Source organism: Balaenoptera borealis, assembly GCF_965194805.1.
Source record: "Balaenoptera borealis genome assembly, chromosome: 20".
Classification (NCBI taxonomy): domain Eukaryota; kingdom Metazoa; phylum Chordata; class Mammalia; order Artiodactyla; family Balaenopteridae; genus Balaenoptera; species Balaenoptera borealis.
The window spans coordinates 26,099,669-26,123,683 of NC_138879.1; the positions used below are offsets into that span (position 1 = coordinate 26,099,669).

At 39.1% G+C, this 24,015-nt stretch overlaps 1 protein-coding gene across 2 annotated transcripts in view; it reads left to right on the top strand.

Moving 5' to 3' along the window:
* The window catches only part of SP6 (Sp6 transcription factor), a 36,357-nt gene that overhangs the window by 7,417 nt on the left and 4,925 nt on the right, over positions 1 to 24,015 (top strand). Inside the window, exons 3-4 of one of the 2 annotated variants that reach the window (XR_014238900.1) lie at positions 4,185 to 4,265; positions 18,258 to 18,332. Coding sequence is in view for 1 of the 2 variants with exons in the window: in XM_082374443.1 (XP_082230569.1) it covers positions 4,185 to 4,216 (32 nt within the window). In the remaining variant the exon portion in view is untranslated. Of the gene's footprint in view, positions 1 to 4,184; positions 4,266 to 4,967; positions 5,018 to 18,257; positions 18,333 to 24,015 lie in introns of those variants that run through there. The other variant, XM_082374443.1, reaches the window with a different exon arrangement.

The following is a 24,015-nucleotide window of genomic DNA, read 5'->3' on the forward strand; positions in this document are numbered from 1 at the left end:
CAGGCTGGCTGCAGGGTGGGGTGGACACTTCTCTTTGATCCTGCAGCCCTGGGCAGCCTCACCTCCCTTTGTTTGGGGGCAGAGCTGAGCTGATTGTTGAAGGGTCTGATCCTGCCCGGAGGTTGTTGATGCAGAAGGAGGGTGGCGCTCCCTCGGGGTTGATAGCTGGGCTGACTGTCCCTCCCTGGTCTTCTCCTGTGGAGATGAAAAGGTTCTAGATATTTCCTTCCTCTTCCACATGGAAGCCCCCTCTTTCGCCTCCCCTGCCAAGAATGCCGGTTCCCTGCCTTCCCAGAGATGGCCAGCCCCTTGGCCCCCGCACCCCACCCCCGTGGGTGTGTGCCTGTCAATCAGGCCTTCTGGCTCTGAGAGAGGTGGGGGTGACTGACAGCGATTTCTTCACCCAGGATGATCCCTATCAGGGACAAGGTGATGAAAGGCAGCCGAGATATCTGATGGCCTCCCGCCCAGCTGAAACGCATGAGGGAAAGGTTCCTAGTGCAACTCCCAGCTAGAGACCTGCCGCAGTTACACAACCACGGTGTGCACAGAAGTTCCTCACTGGACCCATCGGGCACCCCCGGATATGCACAAATGCACACCTTCCCAGGCTGCTCAAACGCCTGGTGCACAGTTGGTGCCGAACACACGTCAGATGAGTAAAAGCCTCATGGCTCCAGAGCCCCAAACCTAGGAAAGTTGACAGAGGATCAGTTTTTGGCTCCAAGGGGGCAGAGTAGGTTATTACGTTCTTTCACCTTTCCATCCTACATCTTGGCCAAAATTATCATCTACCCCAGTGGGGTTCCTATTTCCCCCCACCCTAACCCTAACCCAGTTTCTCAGAGCCAAATCTGGTACCCAGGCTGGCCCATTCCACCACTTGTTTGGGAGAGTCTGGGGTCACAAAGTTTCCTAAATGGGGGCATCAGAATGATTTGGGGGTTACAGAGGAAAGCAGACCAGTTGAGGGGGCCAAACGTTTGTTTCTGTCTGCCTGGGTGGCGGAGGGACAGGCGTGTTACGGTGACCTCAGGCCCACCCCGCTCCCTGGGGCTCCTCTTTTGTCTTCCTGGTTCTGGGGGACTTAGACCCCAGGAGCCTGGCGAGTCCTCTCCTGCTCTCCCCCACTGCTGCCCCCAGGGAGAGGAGGGCAGCTGTGGGGGCGGCTGGGCCTGTCTGGGCAGGGCTGGGACCGCCCCTCCTCCCCTTGCAGCTCCTCCCGCTGACCTGCATTCTTATCGGGGGCCTTTGGTGGGGCTCTGATGCCTCTCACTCGCTCGCTCTGACGGCAATGCTGCCTGGCTGCCGCCACTCCCACCCCCCCTCCCCGCCCCCCGCAATGGAGCCCGAGGCCACCTCTGACCCCTCAGTTCTGGCACCCCTGGCAGGACAGTCCTGGAGGGGCTGAGAGGGAGTTCGGGAAATCAAAACACCTGGGCTGGCCCCCTGGGCAACGTCTCTGAGCCACCCTCTCCTCTCCTGGGAAGTGGGAATAGAATCCCTCTAGGGTGGGTGAGTGAAGTCGGGAATGGGAAAGTGACCGAGGAACCTGCAGCCTGGGGACTGCAGCCTGGGGCTGTGCTGTTCTGCCCGCTCCTGCCCCCCAGCGGGCAGCTGGGGAAGTTCAGGGTGTGAACCGGCTTTCAGGCCAGCCACCTCGGGGACTCATGTTTATCACCACACAGTCTTGATGTTTGCTTCTGGAATGACGTCCAATGGCAACGTCCCGACCCCCACCCCGTACATCACACCAGAAGCAGCCTTCACCTCCCATTAATCCTTGTGAGTCTGACTGCTCAGCATCTGAGCAGTGGAGGTTTGAAAAGAATCTCAGGCGCCAAATAGTATTTGGTGTTTGGATAAGTATTCTCATTCTTTAAAAAGGAATAAGTATTCTCATTCTTTACCAAAAAATGCCAATCAATAAAAAAGCGAAAAAAGAATATGCTAATCAGCACTATGCCTAGTGTTGTAAACACGAAGATGGGTAAGACAGGACTCCTTTTAGCAACTCATGATCTCACAGGGAAAATAAACATATAAACTCAAACCATAATGACAAAGTGCTGTGGAGGCACCATGAAGTCATAAAACTACCTTTCTTTTAAAACAGTCGTTCCCTCCTTCTATCCACTCCCCAGCTATTTGTTGATTTTATAAATATTTGAGTTTGCTTTATGTCCACGCGTTGGCTTTAAACATGATAGACGATGCACATAAGCAGGATCTAGTCCATACTTTGAAGGAGTTTATGCTCAGAGGAAATGGGTTGCAAAAACAGCTATATTTAAAGAAAGAAATGAATATGGGCAATGAGAGCTATACGTTGGTATTGGAGCACAAAGGAGGGAAAAAAGACTTCAAGTTGGATCAGGGAAGATGTTACTAGAGCAATGCTGTTTAAACGGGACCTCGAAGGGCCATTGGGTATCAATGACGGACATCTTGGGATGAATAAGCTTGCAACAGGAAAGTGGGAGAAAGGCAAAACACAGGAAAAATGCTCTGAGTACCTGTAGAGTACAAGTGGGAAGAGTAGGAGATTAGAGCCAGATCATCTAGGGCTTTGGAGGCCAAGCCAAGGATAACATGCCAAGCTACCATGTTACCACAGCAGTGCTTTAGGACGCGCTTTAGCCTGCAACAGAACCAACCACTTGGAGGGCTTGTGAAAACACAAGCTCCACTCCCATAGTTACTGATTCCGGAGGTCCAGAGTAGGGCTGAGTATTTGTATCTTCAAGAAGTTCACAAGTGATGCTGGTATTTGAAGACCACTTCCGGAGAGTTAATCTGGTGATCGCGTGGAGGATGGCTTAGAAAGGGAGAGGGTAGAGATGGAAACACCAGTCAGAAGACAGTTATACCCATCCAGGTGAAATGAGAGACTAAGCTGGAATCAATGGAAATAAGATAGTCAGCTATAGTCAAGAGTAGGTATTTTCTAATAAAAGTCAATATGATAGAAAGTGTAATACTGAATTAAAGTTACATATTAATGAGAGGAGTAACTTCCTTTCAAGTTGTGTGAAAGGGTATCTTTTATTTCTTCTGGTAATGAATTGGCCTAGAAAAACAGAACTCTACTGGGAAGTGTGTAAATATAAGAATATTCCTTTTAATATTAGAAATTATAATGATATATAGAGATAAAAACTTTGAGCTCATAATCTAGAATTTGATGAGACCACAAAAGGTGGAATCTAATCAATGCTTCTGCTCTCAGGAAAGATTACCTCCAAAATCTATCAAGATCTATAGTTGTATATTTAATTTATGAAGATCCTGAAGGTGAGACTCTTAAGAGAGGTGAAGGCAGGGCTAGGGGCTCTGGAAGGTCCAAATAATAATTCCTAAGGTTTGGAGTTTAGACCAAAGCTTCTTATTTATTATTATCATTCTAACCTCTACTAGTTATTCCTACTAATTAGATATCTAATAGCTAATTGAGGCAATATTTTCCTTTTCCTTTTCCTAGAGATTTATCCTGCAATAAAATACAGTCTATCGAAAGACGTACGTTTGAACCACTACCTTTTTTGCAGTTTATCTAAGTTACAAATATAACTTCATTATATTTGGAATTTTTGTAAAGCTTAATTTTTTATAAAATTAATTTGTTACTCCTTTGGAAATATGATTAAAATTACTACTAAAACTTTGTAGCAAATCCTTTTTGTCTCTAGCAAAGATTAGTGTGAGAATTATTACACAGATCAGAGTGAATCATTATAGAGCAGTGGCTCTCAACCAGGGTGATTTTGCACGCAGGTGACATTTGGTAGCGTCTGGAGACATTTTTGCTTGTCAGAACTGTATATGCTACTGGCATCTAGTGGACAGAGGCCAGAGATGCTACTAAACATCCAACAGTGTACAGGAGAGCCTCCCACAGCAAAGAATTATCCAGCCCAAAATGTCAATAGTGCTGCCTTTCTAGAGAAATAAAGATCACTTAACACAAGTATTTAATGAGCATTTACTATTTTGTATCTAATGCACCGCATATATAATCATGAAAGTATAAATCATAGTATCCTCCACAGTGAGATTTCCTTAGCGTACGGAGGGAGTAGTGTTGTTATGTTTCATCATATATAAATTAGAATTATTGCCAAAGGATAAATGTTCTGAGAGAATATATATTTTTCTTCTTCTTTTGCTTGTGTCTTTTTTTGTAGAAATCTTGGTTGCAATTTACTCACAGAACTGAGCTTTGGAACGTTTCAGGCCTGGCATGGAATGCAGTTTTTACACAAGTTGTAAGTGAAATAGAAGATGAATGCATGTAAAAAACTGTGTGTAAAAACATCATGCAGTTCTTGGTTAGCTGGGTGTAAGCCCAGTATGAATTCTGGAAAGTATGTCCTGAGAGCCATTTATTTTTTTTTTCAAATGAGGAAACTAAGGTACAAAGAGGCCAAGAGACTTGTTTAACTCAGATATATGAATCGCTCTGCTTTCCATAGTACTGATCTTTGGCACGGGCAATAAAAGGCACCAAGCAAAAACACTCAAATTAGCATTGTCATGGAATCCCACTGATGCCTCTCCAATATGCGAATGGTCCATGAAGTTCCACTTTTGAATTTCACTTTGATTCCTGCTCATGTGCAACGTTCCTAACTGCTTAAAATGTATGCCACACAGAGCAGCAAAGAACTAAGTTTAGCACCGAATTCTTCAGGGAGCAAAAGGTGTGGGTGCTTCCCCAACCATTATTAGCTCTTTTAAATGGTAAAGCAGAAAGAATTCCTGAACACCCACCACAGGGCTCTCCCCAGCCACCCAGAACATTATTTTTCAAAAAGCATAGATCTCTGAAGTGAATGATCTGTGGCCAATAGGAAGCTTTGAGGTGTGGAAAAAGACGTTGTTTGTGTTCAGCTGTAGTGTGAGAAATATAAAGAAAATACATTGCTGTAGCCTAATTCAATATACTTTCTCTGCTGACTACTCTTCAGTAAGAAGTGTGGGTTTTACACCCCTTCAGCTCAAAAATTCTGTGATTTCTCACGACACAAGCAAATTAGAGTGGGTATGTTCAATGGCCCGAAGGCGATTTTAGACTCAAGGTAAAGAGCTCTTCTACACCTGGCTTTGATAAAGACTCTCCTACCTGTCTTGTGGTTCAGAAATCCAGTTTCACACAGTTCATTTTGGGTTAATGAAGGTGTTGAGGCTGTGTCTGGAGCTGGATTAGCAATTCCTGCCTATGCCTATCTTTAGCGGCCTCCTTCCTTTCCCTTGTTAGTGTGCTGATGCCTACCTTGGGGAGAGAGCACCGAGGGTCAGTTTTTCTTTTGCCAGCACACCGGAGAGCAGGCTCATGAGGTCCCTTCACCAGGAAGTTTTAGTAGCGTCAATACAACGTCTTAAACTCACCGCCTTTCCTAAACATCCCATAACACCAAGAGTTCCTTATAAGAATCAGAGTTTCCCTATAGTTATGTAGGCAACACAGGAAAATATATTGTGGAAATCAATCAATCAATCAATCACAGTTTAAAAATTAATGAATTCATTCAAAAACATTCACTGAGTGCCATGCCCACTGTGTGTCAGCACTGTACTAAGTGCTGGGGATACAAAGACGCATAGGGCAGGGACTGTATCCCCAAGAAACTTACATTCTGGAAGGAGAAAGATGGATGTTGATGGGAAAACCTATATGAGAGCCATTCTAGCATATGTGCAGCAGGGTAACAAGGTGAGGAGGGGTTGATGAAGTAGAAAATGGGTAGTAAGTTATAAAAGATTTGTAATAGAAGAGGCACCAACTTGTTTCTTTTGATTTTGTGTTCCTCTTAAATAACAGAAATCGGTAGTGAGAGAATCAGAACTCTCTGGTGTTGGAAATAAATTAGTACTGTACTCCTAAAACTCCTTCGCAGTTACTTTCAAAAGATTGTCACAGTATAGTAAGTCTTTGTTTTGGGTTAAGTCTTTCTAACAGACAAAACTAATTTGCTTCAGGAAACATTTGCCATGGTGAGATACAAACTTTATTACATCTCTTTCCAAAGGCAACCACCAAGGGAAGATGCCACCCTCGAGTTAAGTCATTTTACTACCTATAATGACATATTACTTGGGTGTTTATAAGTTGCCTGCATTAAATAAGTTTGGCAAAGGGCCGCAGCTCAGGTGGATTTATCATAAATTCAATGAAGCTTAGGCTTCAGGGCTCCTCACTTGCATAGGTCCCTTCCAAGGTCTTGAGAGGGGTCCTAGCCATTTTTGTATTCATAACGTTGCATGTTTTTATTAGATAGGATTTCCCAAAGTAGATGAGGTTCAGGTCCCACAAAACCTTGATTCATTACCGGGTTTCAGGTAATTATAAGTCAGTAGGTTTTTTTTTTTTTTTTTTTTTTGTAAATCAACTATACTTCAATTTTAAAAAATAAATAAATAAAATAAAAAGATATAAGGGAAAGTTGCTAGGGCCTTTGGAAAGATACTCCTTGCAGGAAAAGGGAGACATGCGAGGAAAAAAAAGTTCTTCCTTCTTGGGAGCTGTCCGGTGAGGATGGGAAGCTTGGGCAGCCATCCTGTGATCCTGCAGGAAAACATTGTGGATGCCCTGAGGATGGCAGAGGAGAAAAAGCAAGCCCACTTCCTTGACTGCATCACTGAGGCACCAAAGCTTCCCTGGGACTGCCTGTCTCAGATTACTTGTTAAGTGAGCAGTAACCATCCTTATGATTTAAACACTGTTCGCTGGATTTTTCTGTTACTTGCTACTGAACGCATCGAGACAGGTACCAGGAGGACACACATCTCTCTTGCTACCCGGTCCTCTCATGGGTTGGATGGCAGCAAGTCTGGGCAGCACGAGGCACTCTTGGGTTGGCACGGGCTTGGCGCCTTGGGTAGGGTAGTGAGGACAGCCAGAGGATGTTTCTCAGTGTGAGCCAGCCAGTGTGGTAAACAGGTTATATTCATTGGCTGCTTTAAGAGGCAACCCAGGGATTTCCAGGGCAGCACGAGTACTCCCTGAGGTCCATGGGTTCAGGGTGACTAATCTGAGGTCACACTCACACTAACTAGTTTGAATCTAGGTCCATCCCATCCAAAGTGCATGCTCTTTCTCTTCACAGCACTGTATTTGTTACATCGTGAAGAAGGGATAACTCATAGAACATTCTTTTTTTTTTTTTTTTTAGAAATTTCATGTAATGTCTGAAACATTTATATTAACATATTTCCATACAAATAACCCAATGAAAGTTTAGTATTAGTTGTTTTGTTTGTTTGTTTTTTTATACTGCAGGTTCTTATTAGACATCAATTTTATACACATCAGTGTATACATGTCAATCCCAATCGCCCAATTCAGCACATCACCATCCCCACCCCACCGCAGTTTTCCCCCCTTGGTGTCCATATGTCCATTCTCTACATCTGTGTCTCAACTTCTGCCCTGCAAACCGGCTCATCTGTACCATTTTTCTAGGTTCCACATACATGTGTTAATATACGATATTTGTTTTTCTCTTTCTGACTTACTTCACTCTGTATGACAGTCTCTAGATCCATCCACGTCTCAACAAATGACTCAATTTCGTTCCTTTTTATGGCTGAGTAATATTCCATTGTATATATGTACCACATCTTCTTTATCCATTCGTCTGTTGATGGGCATTTAGGTTGCTTCCATGACCTGGCTATTGTAAATAGTGCTGCAATGAACATTCGGGTGCATGTGTCTTTTTGAATTACGGTTTTCTCTGGGTATATGCCCAGTAGTGGGATTGCTGGGTCATATGGTAATTCTATTTTTAGTTTTTTAAGGAACCTCCATATTGTTCTCCATAGTGGCTGTATCAATTTACATTCCCACCAACAGTGCAAGAGGGTTCCCTTTTCTCCACACCCTCTCCAGCATTTGTTGTTTGTAGATTTTCTGATGATGCCCATTCTAACAGGAGTGAGGTGATACCTCATTGTAGTTTTGATTTGCATTTCTCTAATAATTAGTGATGTTGAGCATCTTTTCATGTGCTTCGTGGCCGTCTGTATGTCTTCTTTCGAGAAATGTCTATTTAGGTCTTCTGCCCAGTTTTGGATTGGGTTGTTTGTTTCTTTAATATTGAGCTGAATGAGCTGTTTATATATTTTGGAGATTAATCCTTTGTCCGTTGATTCGTTTGCAAATATCTTCTCCCATTCTGAGGGTTGTCTTTTCGTCTTGTTTATGGTTTCCTTTGCTGTGCAAAAGCTTTGAAGTTTCATTAGGTCCCATTTGTTTATTTTTGTTTTTATTTCCATTACTCTAGGAGGTGGATCAAAAAAGATCTTGCTGTGATTGATGTCAAAGAGTGTTCTTCCTATGTTTTCCTCTAAGAGTTTTATAGTGTCCAGTCTTATATTTAGGTCTCTAATCCATTTTGAGTTTATTTTTGTGTATGGTGTTAGGGAGTGTTCTAATTTCATTCTTTTACATGTAGCTGTCCAGTTTTCCCAGCACCACTTATTGAAGAGACTGTCTTTTCTCTATTGTATATCTTTGCCTCCTTTGTCATAGATTAGTTGACCATAGGTGCGTGGGTTAATCTCTGGGCTTTCTATCTTGTTCCATTGATATATGTTTCTGTTTTTGTGCCAGTACCATATTGTCTTGATTACTGTAGATTTGTAGTATAGTCTGACGTCAGGGAGTCTGATTCCTCCAGCTCCATTTTTTCCCCTCAAGACTGCTTTGGCTATTCAGGGTCTTTTGTGTCTCCATACAAATTTTAAGATGATTTGTTCTAGCTCCATAAAAAATGCCATTGGTAATTTGATAGGGATTGCATTGAATCTGTAGATTGCTTTGGGTAGTATAGTCATTTTCACAATGTTGATTCTTCCAATCCAAGAACATGGTATATCTCTCCATCTGTTGGTATCATCTTTAATTTCTTTCATCAGTGTCTTATACTTTTCTGCATACAGGTCTTTTGTCTCCCTAGGTAGGTTTATTCCTAGGTATTTTATTCTTTTTGTTGCAATGGTAAATGGGAGTGTTTCCATAATTTCTCTTTCAGATTTTTCATCATTAGTGTATAGGAATGCAAGAGATTTCTGTGCATTAATTTTGTATCCTGCAACTTTACTATATTCATTAATTAGCTCTAGCAGTTTTCTGGTGGCAGTTTTAGGATTCTCTATGTATAGTATCATGTCATCCGCAAACACTGACAGTTTTACTTCTTCTTTTCCAATTTGGATTCCTTTTTTTTTTTTTCTTCTTTGATTGCCGTGGCTAGGACTTCCAGAACTATGTTGAATAATGGTGGTGAGAGTGGACATCCTTGTCCCGTTCCTGATTTTAGAGGAAATGTTTTCAGTTTTTCACCATTGAGAATGATGTTTGCTGTGGGTTTGTCATATATGGCCTTTATTATGTTGAGGTAGGTTCCCTCTATGCCCACTTTCTGGAGAGTTTTTATCATAAATGGGTGTTGAATTTTGTCAAAAGCTTTTTCTGCATCTATTGAGATGATCATATGGTTTTTATTCTTCAATTTGTTAATATGGTGTATCACATTGATTGATTTGCATATATTGAAGAATCCTTGCATCCCTGGGATAAATCCCACTTGATCGTGGTGTATGATCCTTTTAATGTGTTGTTGGATTCTGTTTGCTAGTATTTTGTTGAGGAGTTTTGCATCTATATTCATCAGTGATATTGGTCTGTAATTTTCTTTTTTTGTAGTGTCTTTGTCTGGTTTTGGTATCAGGGTGATGGTGGCCTCATAGAATGAGTTTGGGAGTGTTCCTTCGTCTGCAATTGTTTGGAAGAGTTTGAGAAGGATAGGTGTTAGCTCTTCTCTAAATGTTTGATAGAATTCACCTGTGAAGCCATCTGGTCCTGGACTTTTGTTTTTTGGAAGATTTTTAATCACAGTTTCAATTTCATTACTTGTGATTGGTCTGTTCATATATTCTGTTTCTTCCTGGTTCAGTCTTGGAAGGTTACACCTTTCTAAAAATTTGTCCATTTCTTCCAGGTTGTCCATTTTATTGGCATAAAGTTGCTTGTAGTAGTCTCTTAGGATGCTTTGTATTTCTGCGGTGTCTGTTGTAACTTCTCCTTTTTCATATCTGATTTTATTGATTTGAGTCCTCTCCCTCTTTTTCTTGATGAGTCTGGCTAATGGCTTATCAATTTTGTTTATCTTCTCAAAGAACCAACTTTTAGTTTTATTGATCTTTGCTATTGTTTTCTTTGTTTCTATTTCATTTATGTCTGCTCTGATCTTTATGATTTCTTTCCTTCTGCTAACTTTGGGTTTTGTTTGTTCTTCTTTCTCTAGTTTCTTTAGGTGTAAGGTTAGATTGTTTACTTGAGATTTTTCTTGTTTCTTTAGGTAGGCTTGTATAGCTATAAACTTCCCTCTTAGAACTGCTTTTGCTGCATCCCATAGGTTTTGGGTCGTCGTGTTTTCATTGTCATTTGTCTCTAGGTATTTTTTTATTTCCTCTTTGATTTCTTCAGTGATCTCTTGGTTATTTAGTAACGTATTGTTTAGCCTCCATGTGTTTGTCCTTTTTACGTTTTTTTCCCTGTAATTCATTTCTAATCTCATAGCGTTGTGGTCAGAAAAGGTGCTTGATATGATTTCAATTTTCTTAAATTTACTGAGGCTTGATTTGTGACCCAAGATGTGATCTATCCTGGAGAATGTTCCGTGCGCACTTGAGAAGAATGTGTAATCTGCTGTTTTTGGATGGAATGTCCTATATATATCAATTAAATCTATCTGGTCTATTGTGTCATTTAAAGCTTCTGTTTCCTTATTTATTTTCATTTTGGATGATCTGTCCATTGGTGTAAGTGAGGTGTTAAAGTCCCCCACTATGATTGTGTTACTGTCGATTTCCTCTTTTATAGCTGTTAGCAGTTGCCTTATGTATTGAGGTGCTCCTATGTTGGGTGCATATATATTTATAATTGATATATCTTCTTCTTGGATTGATCCCTTGATCATTATGTAGTGTCCTTCCTTGTCTCTTGTAACGTTCTTTATTTTAAAGTCTATTTCATCTGATATGAGTATAGCTACTACAGCTTTCTTTTGATTTCCATTTGCATGGAATATCTGTTTCCATCCCCTCACTTTCAGTCTGTATGTGTCCCTAGGTCTAAAGTGGGTCTCTTGTAGACAGCATATATATGGGTCTTGTTTTTGTATCCATTCATCCAGTCTATGTCTTTTGGTTGGGGCATTTAATCCATTCACGTTTAAGGTAATTATCGATATGTATGTTCCTATGACCATTTTCTTAATTGCTTTGGGTTTGTTTTTGTAGTTCCTTTTCTTCTCTTGTGTTTCCCAGTTAGAGAAGTTCCTTTAGCATTTGTTGTAGAGCTGGTTTGGTGGTGCTGAATTCTCTTAGCTTTTGCTTGTCTGTAAAGCTTTTGATTTCTCCATCAAATCTAAATGAGATCCTTGCCAGGTACAGTAATCTTGGTTGTAGGTTCTTCCCTTTCATCACTTTAAGTATATCATGCCACTCCCTTCTGGCTTGTAGAGTTTTGCTGAGAAATCAGCTGTTAACCTTATGGGAGTTCCCTTGTATGTTATTTGTCATTTTTCCCTTGCTGCTTTCAATAATTTTTCTTTGTCTTTACTTTTTGCCACTTTGATTACTATGTGTCTCGGAGTGTTTCTCCTTGGGTTTATCCTGTATGGGACTCTCTGCGCTTCCTGGACTTGGGTGGCTATTTCCTTTCCCATGTTAGGGAAGTTTTTGACTATAATCTCTTCAAATATTTTCTCTGGTCCTTTCTCTCTCTCTTCTCCTTCTGGGACCCCTATAATGCGAATGTTGTTGCGTTGAATGTTGTCCCAGAGGTCTCTTAGGCTCTCTTCATTTCTTTTCATTCTTTTTTCTTTATTCTGTTCCACAGCAGTGAATTCCACCATTCTGTCTTCCAGGTCACTTATCCGTTCTTCTGCCTCAGTTATTCTGCTATTGATTCCTTCTAGTGTAGTTTTCATTTCAGTTATTGTATTGGTCATCTCTGTTTGTTTGTTCTTTAATTCTTCTAGGTCTTTGTTAATCATTTCTTGCATCTTCTCAATCTTTGCCTCCATTCTTATTCCGAGGTCCTGGATCATCTTCACTATCATTATTCTGAATTCTTTTTCTGGAAGGTTGCCTATCTCCACTTCATTTAGTTGTTTTTCTGGGGTTTTTTCTTGTTCCTTCATCTGGTACATAGCCCTCTGCCTTTTCATCTTGTCTATCTTTCTGTAACTGTGGTTTTTGGTCCACAGGCTGCAGGATTGTAGTTTTTCGTGCTTCTGCTGTCTGCCCTCTGGTGGTTGAGGCTATCTAAGAGGCTTGATGGGAGGCTCTGGTGGTGGGTAGAGCTGACTGTTGCTGTGGCGGTCAGAGATCAGTAAAACTTTAATCCACTTGACTGTTGATGGGTGGGGCTGGGTTCCCTCCCTGTTGGTTGTTTGGCCTGAGGCAACCCAACACTGGAGCCTACCTGGGCTCTTTGGTGGGGTTAATGGCAGACTCTGGGAGGGCTCACGCCAAGGAGCACTTCCCAGAACCTCCACTGCCAGAGTCCTTGTCCCCACAGTGAAACAGAGCCACCACCCGCCTCTGCAGGAGACCCCCCAACACCAGCAGGTAGGTCTGGTTCAGTCTCCCCTGGGGTCACAGCTCCTTCCCCTGGGTCCCGATGCGCACACTACTTTGTGTGTGCCCTCCAAGAGTGGGGTCTCTGTTTCCCCCAGTCCTGTCGAAGTCCTGCAATCAGTTCCTACTAGGCTTCAAAGTCTGATTCTCTAGGAATTCCTCCTCCCGTTGCTGGACCCCCAGGTTGGGAAGCCTGACGTGGGGCTCAGAACCTTCACTCCAGTGGGTGGACTTCTGTGGTATAAGTGTTCGCCAGTCTGTGAGTCACCCACCCAGCAGTTATGGGATTAGATTTTACTCTGATTGCGCCCCTCCTACCGTCTCACTGTACCTTCTCCTCTGTCCTTGGACGTGGGGTATCCTCCATGGTGAAGTCCAGGGTCTTCCTGTCAATGATTGTCCAGGAGACAGTTGTGATTCTGGTGCTCTCACAAGAGGAAGTGAGAGCACGTCCTTCTACTCCGCCATCTTGGTTAATCCTCAGCAATCTTGGTTTTAATCCCTCAACTACAGTTGGATATTCTCATAGGAAGATGAGGTGAAAATATGTAGCAGCGGTTCAAACGCTTAAGCAGTGGCACCTAAATTTGGCTGCACATTAGAATCATCTGAAGCACTTTTTAAAAACCCTCACACCGACGGTTGGTCATCCTAGACCAATAAAATCATTTTAAATCTCCTCAGAGGATGCCAATGTCTAGCCAGAACTGAGAACCAGCGGACTAAGTATGTTAATCATTTCTTGCATCTTCTCAATCTTTGCCTCCATTCTTATTCTGAGGTCCTGGATCATCTTCACTATCATTATTCTGAATTCTTTTTCTGGAAGGTTGCCTATCTCCACTTCATTTAGTTGTTTTTCTGGGATTTTTTCTTGTTCCTTCATCTGGTACATAGCCCTCTGCCTTTTCATCTTGTCTATCTTTCTGTAACTGTGGTTTTTGGTCCACAGGCTGCAGGATTGTAGTTTTTCGTGCTTCTGCTGTCTGCCCTCTGGTGGTTGAGGCTATCTAAGAGGCTTGATGGGAGGCTCTGGTGATGGGTAGAGCTGACTGTTGCTGTGGCGGTCAGAGCTCAGTAAAACTTTAATCCACTTCTCAGTAGGTTTCTTGAATGAAGCCCCTATGTTATTGACAAACATCAGGTGAAGTAGTTAGCAGTGTGGTAGTCTATTTTAAATCCGAAATCTACCTCAGAGATAAGCCAAGAACTTATTAATTAATGAAGTACCACTTTTTGAATGGTGGTAGTAATCATATCTCTTTCAGATAAAATCAGGAATGAAATATATTATGCAAGACCAGCAGTGGTTGATAATCCTAAATGTTAAGTCTACTTTTTTTTCTGACTTTAAAGTGTTTCTCCTTCATTTACCTATGCAGGTACAGACTGATGGCTTATTTTTAAAAATTCTTTTAGTCACTTCATTGGTTCTAACAATACAAGCTCCATGATTTTAGAAACTGGAGGACTCTACAATGTAGAAAGGCTATATAACTTAACCAGACAGAGGACATTCACATGCTGGCGTGTCTGTGGTACATCAATATTGTACCAAGAACATAAGCACTAAGAGAGAATAAGAGGAAAATCAAAGCCTTATCCCTATTGAATTATTTACCCCATTGTTGAGAATATCAATGAGGTAGGTGTGGCCACACTCTGAAGGCAAATTGAGCTGCGGTCACAGAGCAGCCCTAATGCTCCCCCAGTCAACTAGCAATTGTTTCCTTTAGATAGCTATGTACACACAAAAGCTTACACACTTCAGGGTGTTGTCATCACTTTTTGCTGTGTACTAGAATCCTGGCAGCTTCTCAGATTTAGAAAGGCATAAATGCTAAAAACAAAAATAACTTGGATCTGTCCTTTGGGGTGATTTAGGGTGGCTGTTTTATTTGTAATAGTTCAAAATTTTGAGATTGTCACACCTAGCAACTACTACACTTTTCTTCTCCCAACTGCATCTTATTCTTCCCACCTGTAGTATTTTCTCCCATTCTATATGTTTTTTCACTTTCTTGATAGTGTCCTTTGAAGCACAAACTTTTTAATTTTTATAAAATCCAATTCATCTATTTTGCCTTTGGTTGTCTGTGCTTCTGGTATCATATCTAAGAAACTGTTGTCTAATGCAAAGTCATAAAGATTTACTCCTGTGTTTACTTCTAAGAGTTTTATAGGCTTAGCTCTTACATTTGGATATTTGATCCATTTGGAGTTAATTTTCATATATGGTGGGAAGTGTAGGAGTCCAGCTTCATTATTTTGTGTGTGGATGTACAGTTATCCCGGCATCATTTGAAAAGACTGTTCTTTCCACATTGAATTGTTTTGGCACCCTTGTTGAAAATCAATAGACCATAAATATGAGGGTTTATTTCGATACTGTCAATTCTGTTCCATTGATTTACATGTCTGTTCTGATTCCAGTACCACACTGTGATTGCAGTCGCTTTGAACTGAGTTTTGAAACCAGGATGTGTGAGTCCTCCCACTTTGTTCTTTACCAACATTGTTTTGGTTATTCTGTTTCCTTGAATTGCCATATGAATTTTAGAATTAGCTTGGCAATTTCTGGAAAGAAGTCAGCTGGGATTTTGATAGGAATTGCAATGGAACCATAGGTCGATTTGGGAAGTAGTGAAATTTTCATAAGATTATCTTCCAGTCCATGAATCCAGCATGTCTTTCTATTTATTTAGATCTTCTTCAATTTCTTTCAACACTTTTGTACTTTTCAGTGTGAATCTTGCATTTACTTGGTTAAATTTTTCCCTAAGTGTTTTATTTGTTTTGATGCTGTTACACATGGAATTGTTTTCTTAATTTCATTTTTGGACTACTCATTGCTGGTGTGTAGAAGTAATATTGATCTTATATCCTACAACCTTGCTGAACTCATTTATTAATGCTAACAGTTATTTTCCTAGATTCCCAGGAATATGTCTTGTGGTCTTCCAGTTTCCCAGGAATACATTGGAACATTACAAAGTCTCTGTGGACATCTCATTCCTCAGCTTTTCTTTTTAAGCTTTTTGGTTGGGCTGTTTTTTGCCCCAAACTGTTATGCATTGCCTCATGCAACCGCCATGTTAAAATATTTGCTTGAAAATGTTTTCCAAAAATGCCATCTGAGGAGAAGCTTTTCTCACTAGACAGCTCTCAGTCAGGTCAACGTCAAGTCTTTCAAGTGAGGTCTTCCAGGGGACCACCAGACATGTAAAACAATGACAGTTCTTTGGGAATGAGGCTTTGAAGGACCTCCCAGTCCATGCTGCTCCTCCTGGTACCAGGGATGTGGGCTGTTTTTCAAGGCTACCACTGGCATGGAGAGCAAAGGACAAGGACAAGTTAAAGCAACACAGATCTCATTGTTCTTAGAGAAATTAATGTGTTTTCCTTGAATAAATTGCTCCCCAATTTGCTGCAAGCCTGTTGGTTAAATTTCCAGAGTTCAGAAAAAGTTGATCCGGACCATTTTTGCCAGTTTTGTTGCTGTTGTTGTTGTTGATATTGTTGCTTCTATGGAGGGATGAATTTTCAGATGTCCTTCCTCCATCATTTTTACTGATTTTCCTGAAATATTTTTTAAAATCTCTAAAGTCTCAATGACCATAGGCTAATTAAATATTTATCATGGGAGATGATTAAGGAAAAAATAAATAAATAGGGAAATAAATAAATAAATAAAAAGAGGAAAATATCATTCTCATAGACACTTTCCCAGATGGGTAGATGAAGTTTGAAAAGGTATTTCTATATTTAGTGCTCTCAAAATTAAGGTTAAAGTAACAGATGTTTTAAACACCCCCCCTTTTTTTTCATTCAAGTTAAACACAGGCTTTAGAGTCAGAACTGAGTTCAAATTCCAGCTCTGCTTCTTACTAGCTTGATGACTTAGGACAAGTTATATAACTTCTCTGTGCCTCGGTTTCCTCATTTGTACAATGGGGTAATATATCTATCACATAATGTTACTGTGAGGATTAAATGTTAAATGCTGATCACAGATGCCTGGCAACCCAAAAGATATTAGTTTTGATAATTATCTTTATAATATTTGCACAATACATTATTAATTCTTGAGTAGAGTTAACCTAAAGTCAGATATTCTTTTCTTTCTTCCTGTTTCTTTTGGGTTTTTTTTCCCCCTTATTTATTTTAAAGAACTAAGAAAAAAGAAAAAAAGAAAGAAAGAACTAAGAAGAAAATCTATTCCAGCATTTTGGAATAAAATTTTGTTCCCCAAACTTAATTTGTTTATTTTATTGATATATAAACAAAATGTTATTTATTTATTCAGCAAACATTTATTAAATACCTCGTAAATATTAGGCACTATGTCAGGCACAGGAATAATAATGACAATAAAGTGTGGTCCCTGATCTCAAGTTGCTGGCAATCTAGGAGACTGACAAGTAAACAGGTGATTATATACACAGTAACAAAGGCTATGATGCAAGAATACACATGGGACTATGTGATGGGACTATGGCTTTCACCAGTTCCTCTTGGATTTATCTCTTCTTCTTTGGCTCCAGAACCAAGGAATTAGCCCTATTTTTGTCTTTAACTGGGTAGTTTAAATCATGAAATTTTAAAAAATTTGTAGAGATGAAAGAAAAACACCTGGAATTATGGAAGACACTAGAAATAGTACTTTTTTACCGAGCAAGGGCTTCCTACCAGCATAGTCACTTCTAGGGTTTTTAACCTGAAAAGTTCTTTGGCATATTTTTTCTTTGCTAGTCACTTTTTTTTCTATTTTTTTGTTTGTTTGTTTGTTTCTCTTCTCCACTTTATCATCTAGAGACCTGGGTAGTTCCCAATGAGAGAGTGTTTTACAGATGCTAAGGGTGATTTACAGGTAAAGACAGAAAATGATTTTTTTTTAAACTTTCACGTTCCGTACCAAAAAAAATGAATATAAGCTTTCATGGAAGTAATTGAAAATGCAGATAATTTAAATTCCATTCCATTTTTCAGAATTCTCAATCGTAATCCTTTGACAACAGTTGAAGATTCTTATCTTTTTAAATTGCCAGCATTAAAATATTTGTAAGTATTGCAACAGTTTCATGGCTCATGAGATAATTTCTGCTCTTTTTTACTTTTGTCAAAGATTGAGTACTTTGGCTAAAAAGTCATAATTTAGATTTTAACTGGGTTATTGAAAATAAGAGTTATTGGCAAAGAAAAGGATTAAGAAAGAATATATATGGGTAAGACAGCCAGCAGAGAATGAGAACAGTGTTGAAGAACACATATAGATATGGAACATGTAGATGCATGTAGGAATATTATTTATCCCAGAAAGCAAAAAGGAATAAGGGTTACAGTATTTTTTTTAAAAAGGGTGATCAAAAGAGGTAGATGCAATTGAAAATGAGAAGTTAGGATAATAAAAAATGATTGTACTGTTCAGCACCAAGGTCATTAATTTGATGATGCAAATTTAAATTTCTTCAATAAGAGCTCTTTGGCATTATCATGTATGGCAAGTAAGAAGCCAGAATTGAAGTAATCACATGTTAAGTATCTTTTTAAGTTTAGAATTTTTGTCTTTGGGTTTTATATCATGCATGTTTGGGTTTCTCCTTCAGAGACATGGGAACAACACAAGTGTCACTTACAACAATTGAAAGCATCCTCATGATGACCCTTGAATTGGAAAAACTGTAAGTTGATTTTTCATACATTTGTTTTCACTCAATTGTTTTTTTAGGTTTCTTTTATTATTTTCTTAAGTCAGGTTTATTTATGTATAATTTTCATTTAACAAAATTCACTATTTTAAAATATACAGTGTGATGTGTTTTGACAAACGTATAGTTCTGTAGCCACCACCACATTTGAGGTAAAGAAAACTTCTGCACTCCCAAAAGACCCCTCATGTCCCTTTGTAGTCAATCCATCCACTTCCCACTACCAGCCCCTGGCAACCACCAATCTGATTTTTGTCCGTATAATGTTGCCTTTTCCAGAATATCTTATAAATGAAATCATGTGGCATGTAGCCTTTTGTTTTTGGCTTCTTTGACTTAGCCAGTCTCTTTGGAGATTCATCTGTTTTGTTGCACCTGTCAGTAGTTCATTCCTTTTTATTGCTGAGTAGTATTCTAGTTGTGTGGATACACAGTTTGTTTATGCATTCATCATTTGATGAACATTTGAGTTGTTTCTAGTTTTTTGGCTATTATGAACAAAGCCTCTGAAAACACTCACATGTGTGTGTGAACATATGTTTTGTGCGAGCGTATGTTTTCATTTCTTTGGGGTAAAATACCTAAGGGTTGGATTGCTCCATCATATGCTAAGTGCATATTTAACTTTTTATGAAAGTGCTAAACTGTTTTCTAAAGTGCCTGTGCCATTTTGCTTTCCCACTATCAGTCTATGAGAGTTGCAGTTGCTCCACATCTTCAACTGATCATTATATTTGTTTTTTAAAAACTTTTAACCTTTCTAGTAGGTGTGTAGTTGCATCTCGTGGTTTTTGCCACATTTTGCATTTTTGTAATAGCTGATGGTGTTGACTGTCTATTCATGTGCAAATATCTTTTTAAATGAAGTGTCTGTTCAAATCTGTTTTTTAATTGGATATTTATATTGAGTTTTAAGAGTGCTTTATATATAAAGCAATGGAAAAAGTCCTTTCTCCCAGATATGTGTTTAGTAAATATCTTCTCCCAGATTGTGACTTATCTTCATTGTATTAAAGTGTCTGTGAAGACTAGAGGTTTTAAATTTTTGATGAACTCTAATTTAGCAATTTTTCTTTTTTTTAATATTAATTTAATTTATTTATTTTGTTGTGCTGGGTCTTAGTTGCAGCTCATGGGCTTCTTAGTTGTGGCATGCGAACTCTTAATTGTGGCATGCATGTGTGATCTAGTTCCCTGACCAGGGATCGAACCCAGGCCCCCTGCATTGGGAACTCGGAGTCTTAACCACCAGGGAAGTCCCTTAGCAATTTTTCTTAGATGGTTTGTGCTTCTTTGTGTCTTATCTAAGAAATCTTTGTGTGAGACCCCATTGTCTAACCCAAAATCACAAAGATTTTCTCCTATGTTTTCTTCCAGAAGTTTTATAGTTACATTTAGGTCTATGATTCATTTTGAGTTAACTTTCATATATGTTGTGAGGGAAGGGTCAAGTTTCATTTTTTTGCAGTTTAAAAAACTATTTCTGTAGGATCCTACTGTGACAGCTTATTACACAACTAACTGCACCTTAAATTGTGCCATCCCCCCTCCAATATGGCAAGCTAATAGAAACTTTCTGTTATGCCAAGGCTAGTTGAGGGGATTGCATGAGATTAGTAGGCGAAAAGGGCCCTGCATTTAGCAGTCTGTTCCAACCGTCTTTGTCAGGTCAGCTGACAAATTACTGTCTTCACCAAGCCGTCACATCTGTTGGTCACTGCTCTAGCCTCATCTTCCTCAGCCTTCCACAGCATCTGCCACAATTGCAGTCCCTCTCCTGTCAGCTAGATGTCCTCCTCTCTGGATATTAAAAATTATTTCCCTATGTAACTACAATACTGTTAACACAGAGTATTGAAGAAATTAAATTCCTACACAATAATATTACCTAATAAAGAGTTGCTATTCAAATTTCCCCAATTGTCTCTCTCATATAATATCATTTCTTTTAACAGCTTTTTGAGGTATAATTGACATACAATAATCTGTGTTTACACACACACATACATACACACCATGAAGACATCACCAAAATCAAAATGTCCATCATCTCAGAAAGTTTCTTAATGTCTCTTTGTAATTCTTCCTTCCCATCGTTCCTTGCCCTTCCCAATCGCCATGCAACTGTTGATCTGCTTTCTGTTTGCATTTTCTAGAATTTTATGTAAATGGAATCATACAGTGTATACTTTTTTCTAACTGGCTTCCTACTCAGCATGATTATTTTAATCCTCATCCATATTGTTGTATATATCAGTAATTCATTTCTGTTTATTGCTGAATAGTATTCCATTATATGGATGTACCACCATTTATCTATTCACCATTGATGGACATTTGAGTTGTTTCAGTCTTTGTCTATTACAGATAAAGTTGCTATGAATATTTGTGTACAAGTCTTTGTATGGAGGTATACTTCCATTTCTCTTGGGTAAATACCTGCAAGTAGAATGGCTGGATCATTGGTAAGTGTATGTTTAAGTTTTTAAAAAATACCTATTTTCCATAGTGGTTTGATCATTTTACATCGCTACCAGGAGTGTAGGAGAGTTGCATTTTCTTCACGTTGTAGCAAAAACTTGCTATGCTCAGTATTTTTAATTTTAGATAGTTTAATAGGTGTGTAGTTGTATCTCACTGTAGCATCCCTAATGATTAATCATGTCAAACATCTTTTCATATGCTTATTTTCCATCTGTATATCTTTGAATCTTTTATCTATATTTTTCTGGAAATTTGAGAGTTCTTTATATATTCTGGAAATTAGCCCTTTATCCAATATGTAAGTTGCTAAGTATTTCCTCCCATTCTGTGACTCATCTTTTCATTCTCTCAGGAGTGTCTTTTGCAGGGCAGAAATTCTTAATTTTGATGGTGTCTAATTTATCTATTTTTTTCTTTTGTGGATTATGCTTTTGGTGTTGTATCTAGGATATCTTCCCTAATTCAAGGTCATAAAATTTTTCACCTGTTTTGTTCTAGAAGTTTCATAGTTTTATGTTTTACATTTAGATCTTTGAACCAATTTGAGTTCATTTCTGTATATCGTTTGGATGGATGTTCCTTTTTTTTTTTTTTGCACCTGGATATTCAATTGTTCCAGCATCATTTGTTGAAAAGACTATCATTTCTCCACTTAAATGCCTTTGAACCTGAAAGTCAGTTGTCCACATCTCTCTACTTCCGAACTTTCTATTCTGTTCCTTTGATCTTTTTGTCTATCTTTACACTACTATCACAGTGTCTTGAAAGTGTAGCTTCATAAGCCTTGAAATCAGTTACTGTTAGTTCTTCAACTTTGTTCTTTTTCAAAGTTGTTTTAGTTATTCTAAATTTTATTTCCATATGAATTTTAGAATTAGCTTGTTAATGTCTATAGAAAAGCCTACTGGGATTTTGATCTATAAATCAATTTGGGGAGAATTGATGTCTTAACAATATTGAATCTTCTGATCCATGAATACATTATATCTCTCCAGTTATTTAGGTCTTCCTTAATTTCCCCCCAGCAATATTTTACAGTTTTCGTGAGCAAGTCTTTTACATCTTTTGTCAGATTTATTCTAAGTATTTTATATGTTTGATTCTATTATAAGTAGTATTTTAAAACTTTGATCTCTGCTTGTTTGTTGAGATAAATAAATCTTTTTGTATGTTGATCTTGTACCCTGCAAACTTGATAAACTCATTTGTTAGTTCCAGTAGCATTTTTGTAGATTCTATCAGGTTTTCTACATAATCATGTTATCTGCAAATAAAGATAGTTTTACTTCTTTCTTTCCATTCTGAATATCTCTTTTCTTTTTGTTGCCCTATTGCACTGGCTAGAACCTTCAGTGCAATGTCAAATAGAAGTAATGAGAGCAGACATCCTTGCCTTTGTCCTGATCCTGGAGAGAAAGTACTTTGTCCTTCACCATTAAATATGATGTTAGGTTTTTTGTAGAAGTCATTTATCAAGTTGAGGAAGTCTCCTTCCATTCCTAGTCTACTGAGGGCTGTTCTTTTCTTTAATCAGGAATGGATGTTAGATTTTTTCATTCTTTTCCTGCATCTATTGCAATGATTATGTGATTTTTCTCTTCTCTTCTTTTCTTTTCTTAATTTGTTTGTTTATTTTTGGCTGCATTGGGTCTTCATTGCTGCACGCAGGCTTTCTCTAGCTGTGGCGAGCAGGGACTACTCTTCGTTGCAGTATGCAGGCTTCTCATTGTGGTGGCTTCCCTTGTTGCAGAGCAGGGGCTCTAGGTGCACGGGTTTCACTAGTTGTGGCACATGGGCTCAGTAGTTGTGGCTCATGGTCTCTAGAGCGCAGGCTCAGTAGTTGTTGTGCACGGGCTTAGTTGCTCCATGACATGTGGGATCTTCCCGGACCAGGGCTCAAACCCATGTCCCCTGCACTGGCAGGTAGATTCTTAACCACTGCCCTACCAGAGATGTCCTGATTTTTCTTGTTTAGTGTACTAAGTTGGGTAAATTGATTTTCAAATATTAAACCAACCTTTCCTTCTTGAGGTAAACCCCACTTGGTCATGATGTATCATCTTTTTATATATTATTGGATTTGATATGCTAAAATTTTGTTAAGAATTTTTGCCTCTGTGTTCATGAGAGATATTGGTCTATAGTTTTCTTGTAATGTCATTGTCTAATCTTGATACGGTGAAAGTTGGCCTTATAAATAAGTTGGGAAGTATTCCCTTCTCTTCAACTTTCTGGTAGAGTTTGTGTAGAATTGGCATTATTTTATTCCTTAAGTGTTTGGTAGAATTTCTCAGTTAAGCCACCTGGACTTGCAGCTTTCTTTGTTGGAAGGATTTAAATTGCACATCCAATTTTCTTAATATCTTTATTCTTGAATAAACTTTAGTAGTGCATGTCTTTCAAGGAATTTGTCCATTTCATCTTGAATTTATTGGTATAAAGTTTTCTATAATGTTCTCTTACTATACTTTTAATATCGATAGTATTTTTCTGTTTTCCATTTTATTTATTTCTACTTTGATCTTTATTGTGTTCTTTCTTCTCTTACTCTGTGATTAATTTGCTCTCATTTTTCCAGTTTAAGGTGGAAGTTGAGGAAGCTGAGTACAGCGTTAGCAATATCCCACATGTTGACATATTATGTTTTCAGTTTCAGTGAGTTGAAAATAGTTTCTGATTTCGCTTTTGATTTCTTCTTTGACCACAAAGTTACTAAGAAGTGTGTTGTTTAGTTTCCAAATATTTGGAGATTTTTTGGATTTGTTAATTTCTAATTTAATTCCATTGTGGTCAGAGACATATATTGAATGACTAAAATCCTTAAAAAAATTTTTTTAAGCTTTTTTTTATAAATTGATTTTTGCTGTGCTGAGTCTTGTTGCTTCACATGGGCTTCCTCTAGTTGCGGCGAGCAGGTGCTACTCTTTGTTGTGCTACACTGGCTTCTCATTGGATGGCTTCTCTCGTTGCAGAGCACAGGCTCTAGGTGCGTGGGCTTCAGAAGTTGTGGCACACAGGCTCTAGAGTGCAGGCTCAGTAGTTGTGGTGTACAGGCTTAGTTGCTCTGTGGCATGTGGGATCTTCCCGGACCAGGGATCGAACCTGTGTCCCCTGCATTGGTAGGCAGATTCTTAACCACTGAACCACCAGGGAAGTCCCAATTCTGGTATTG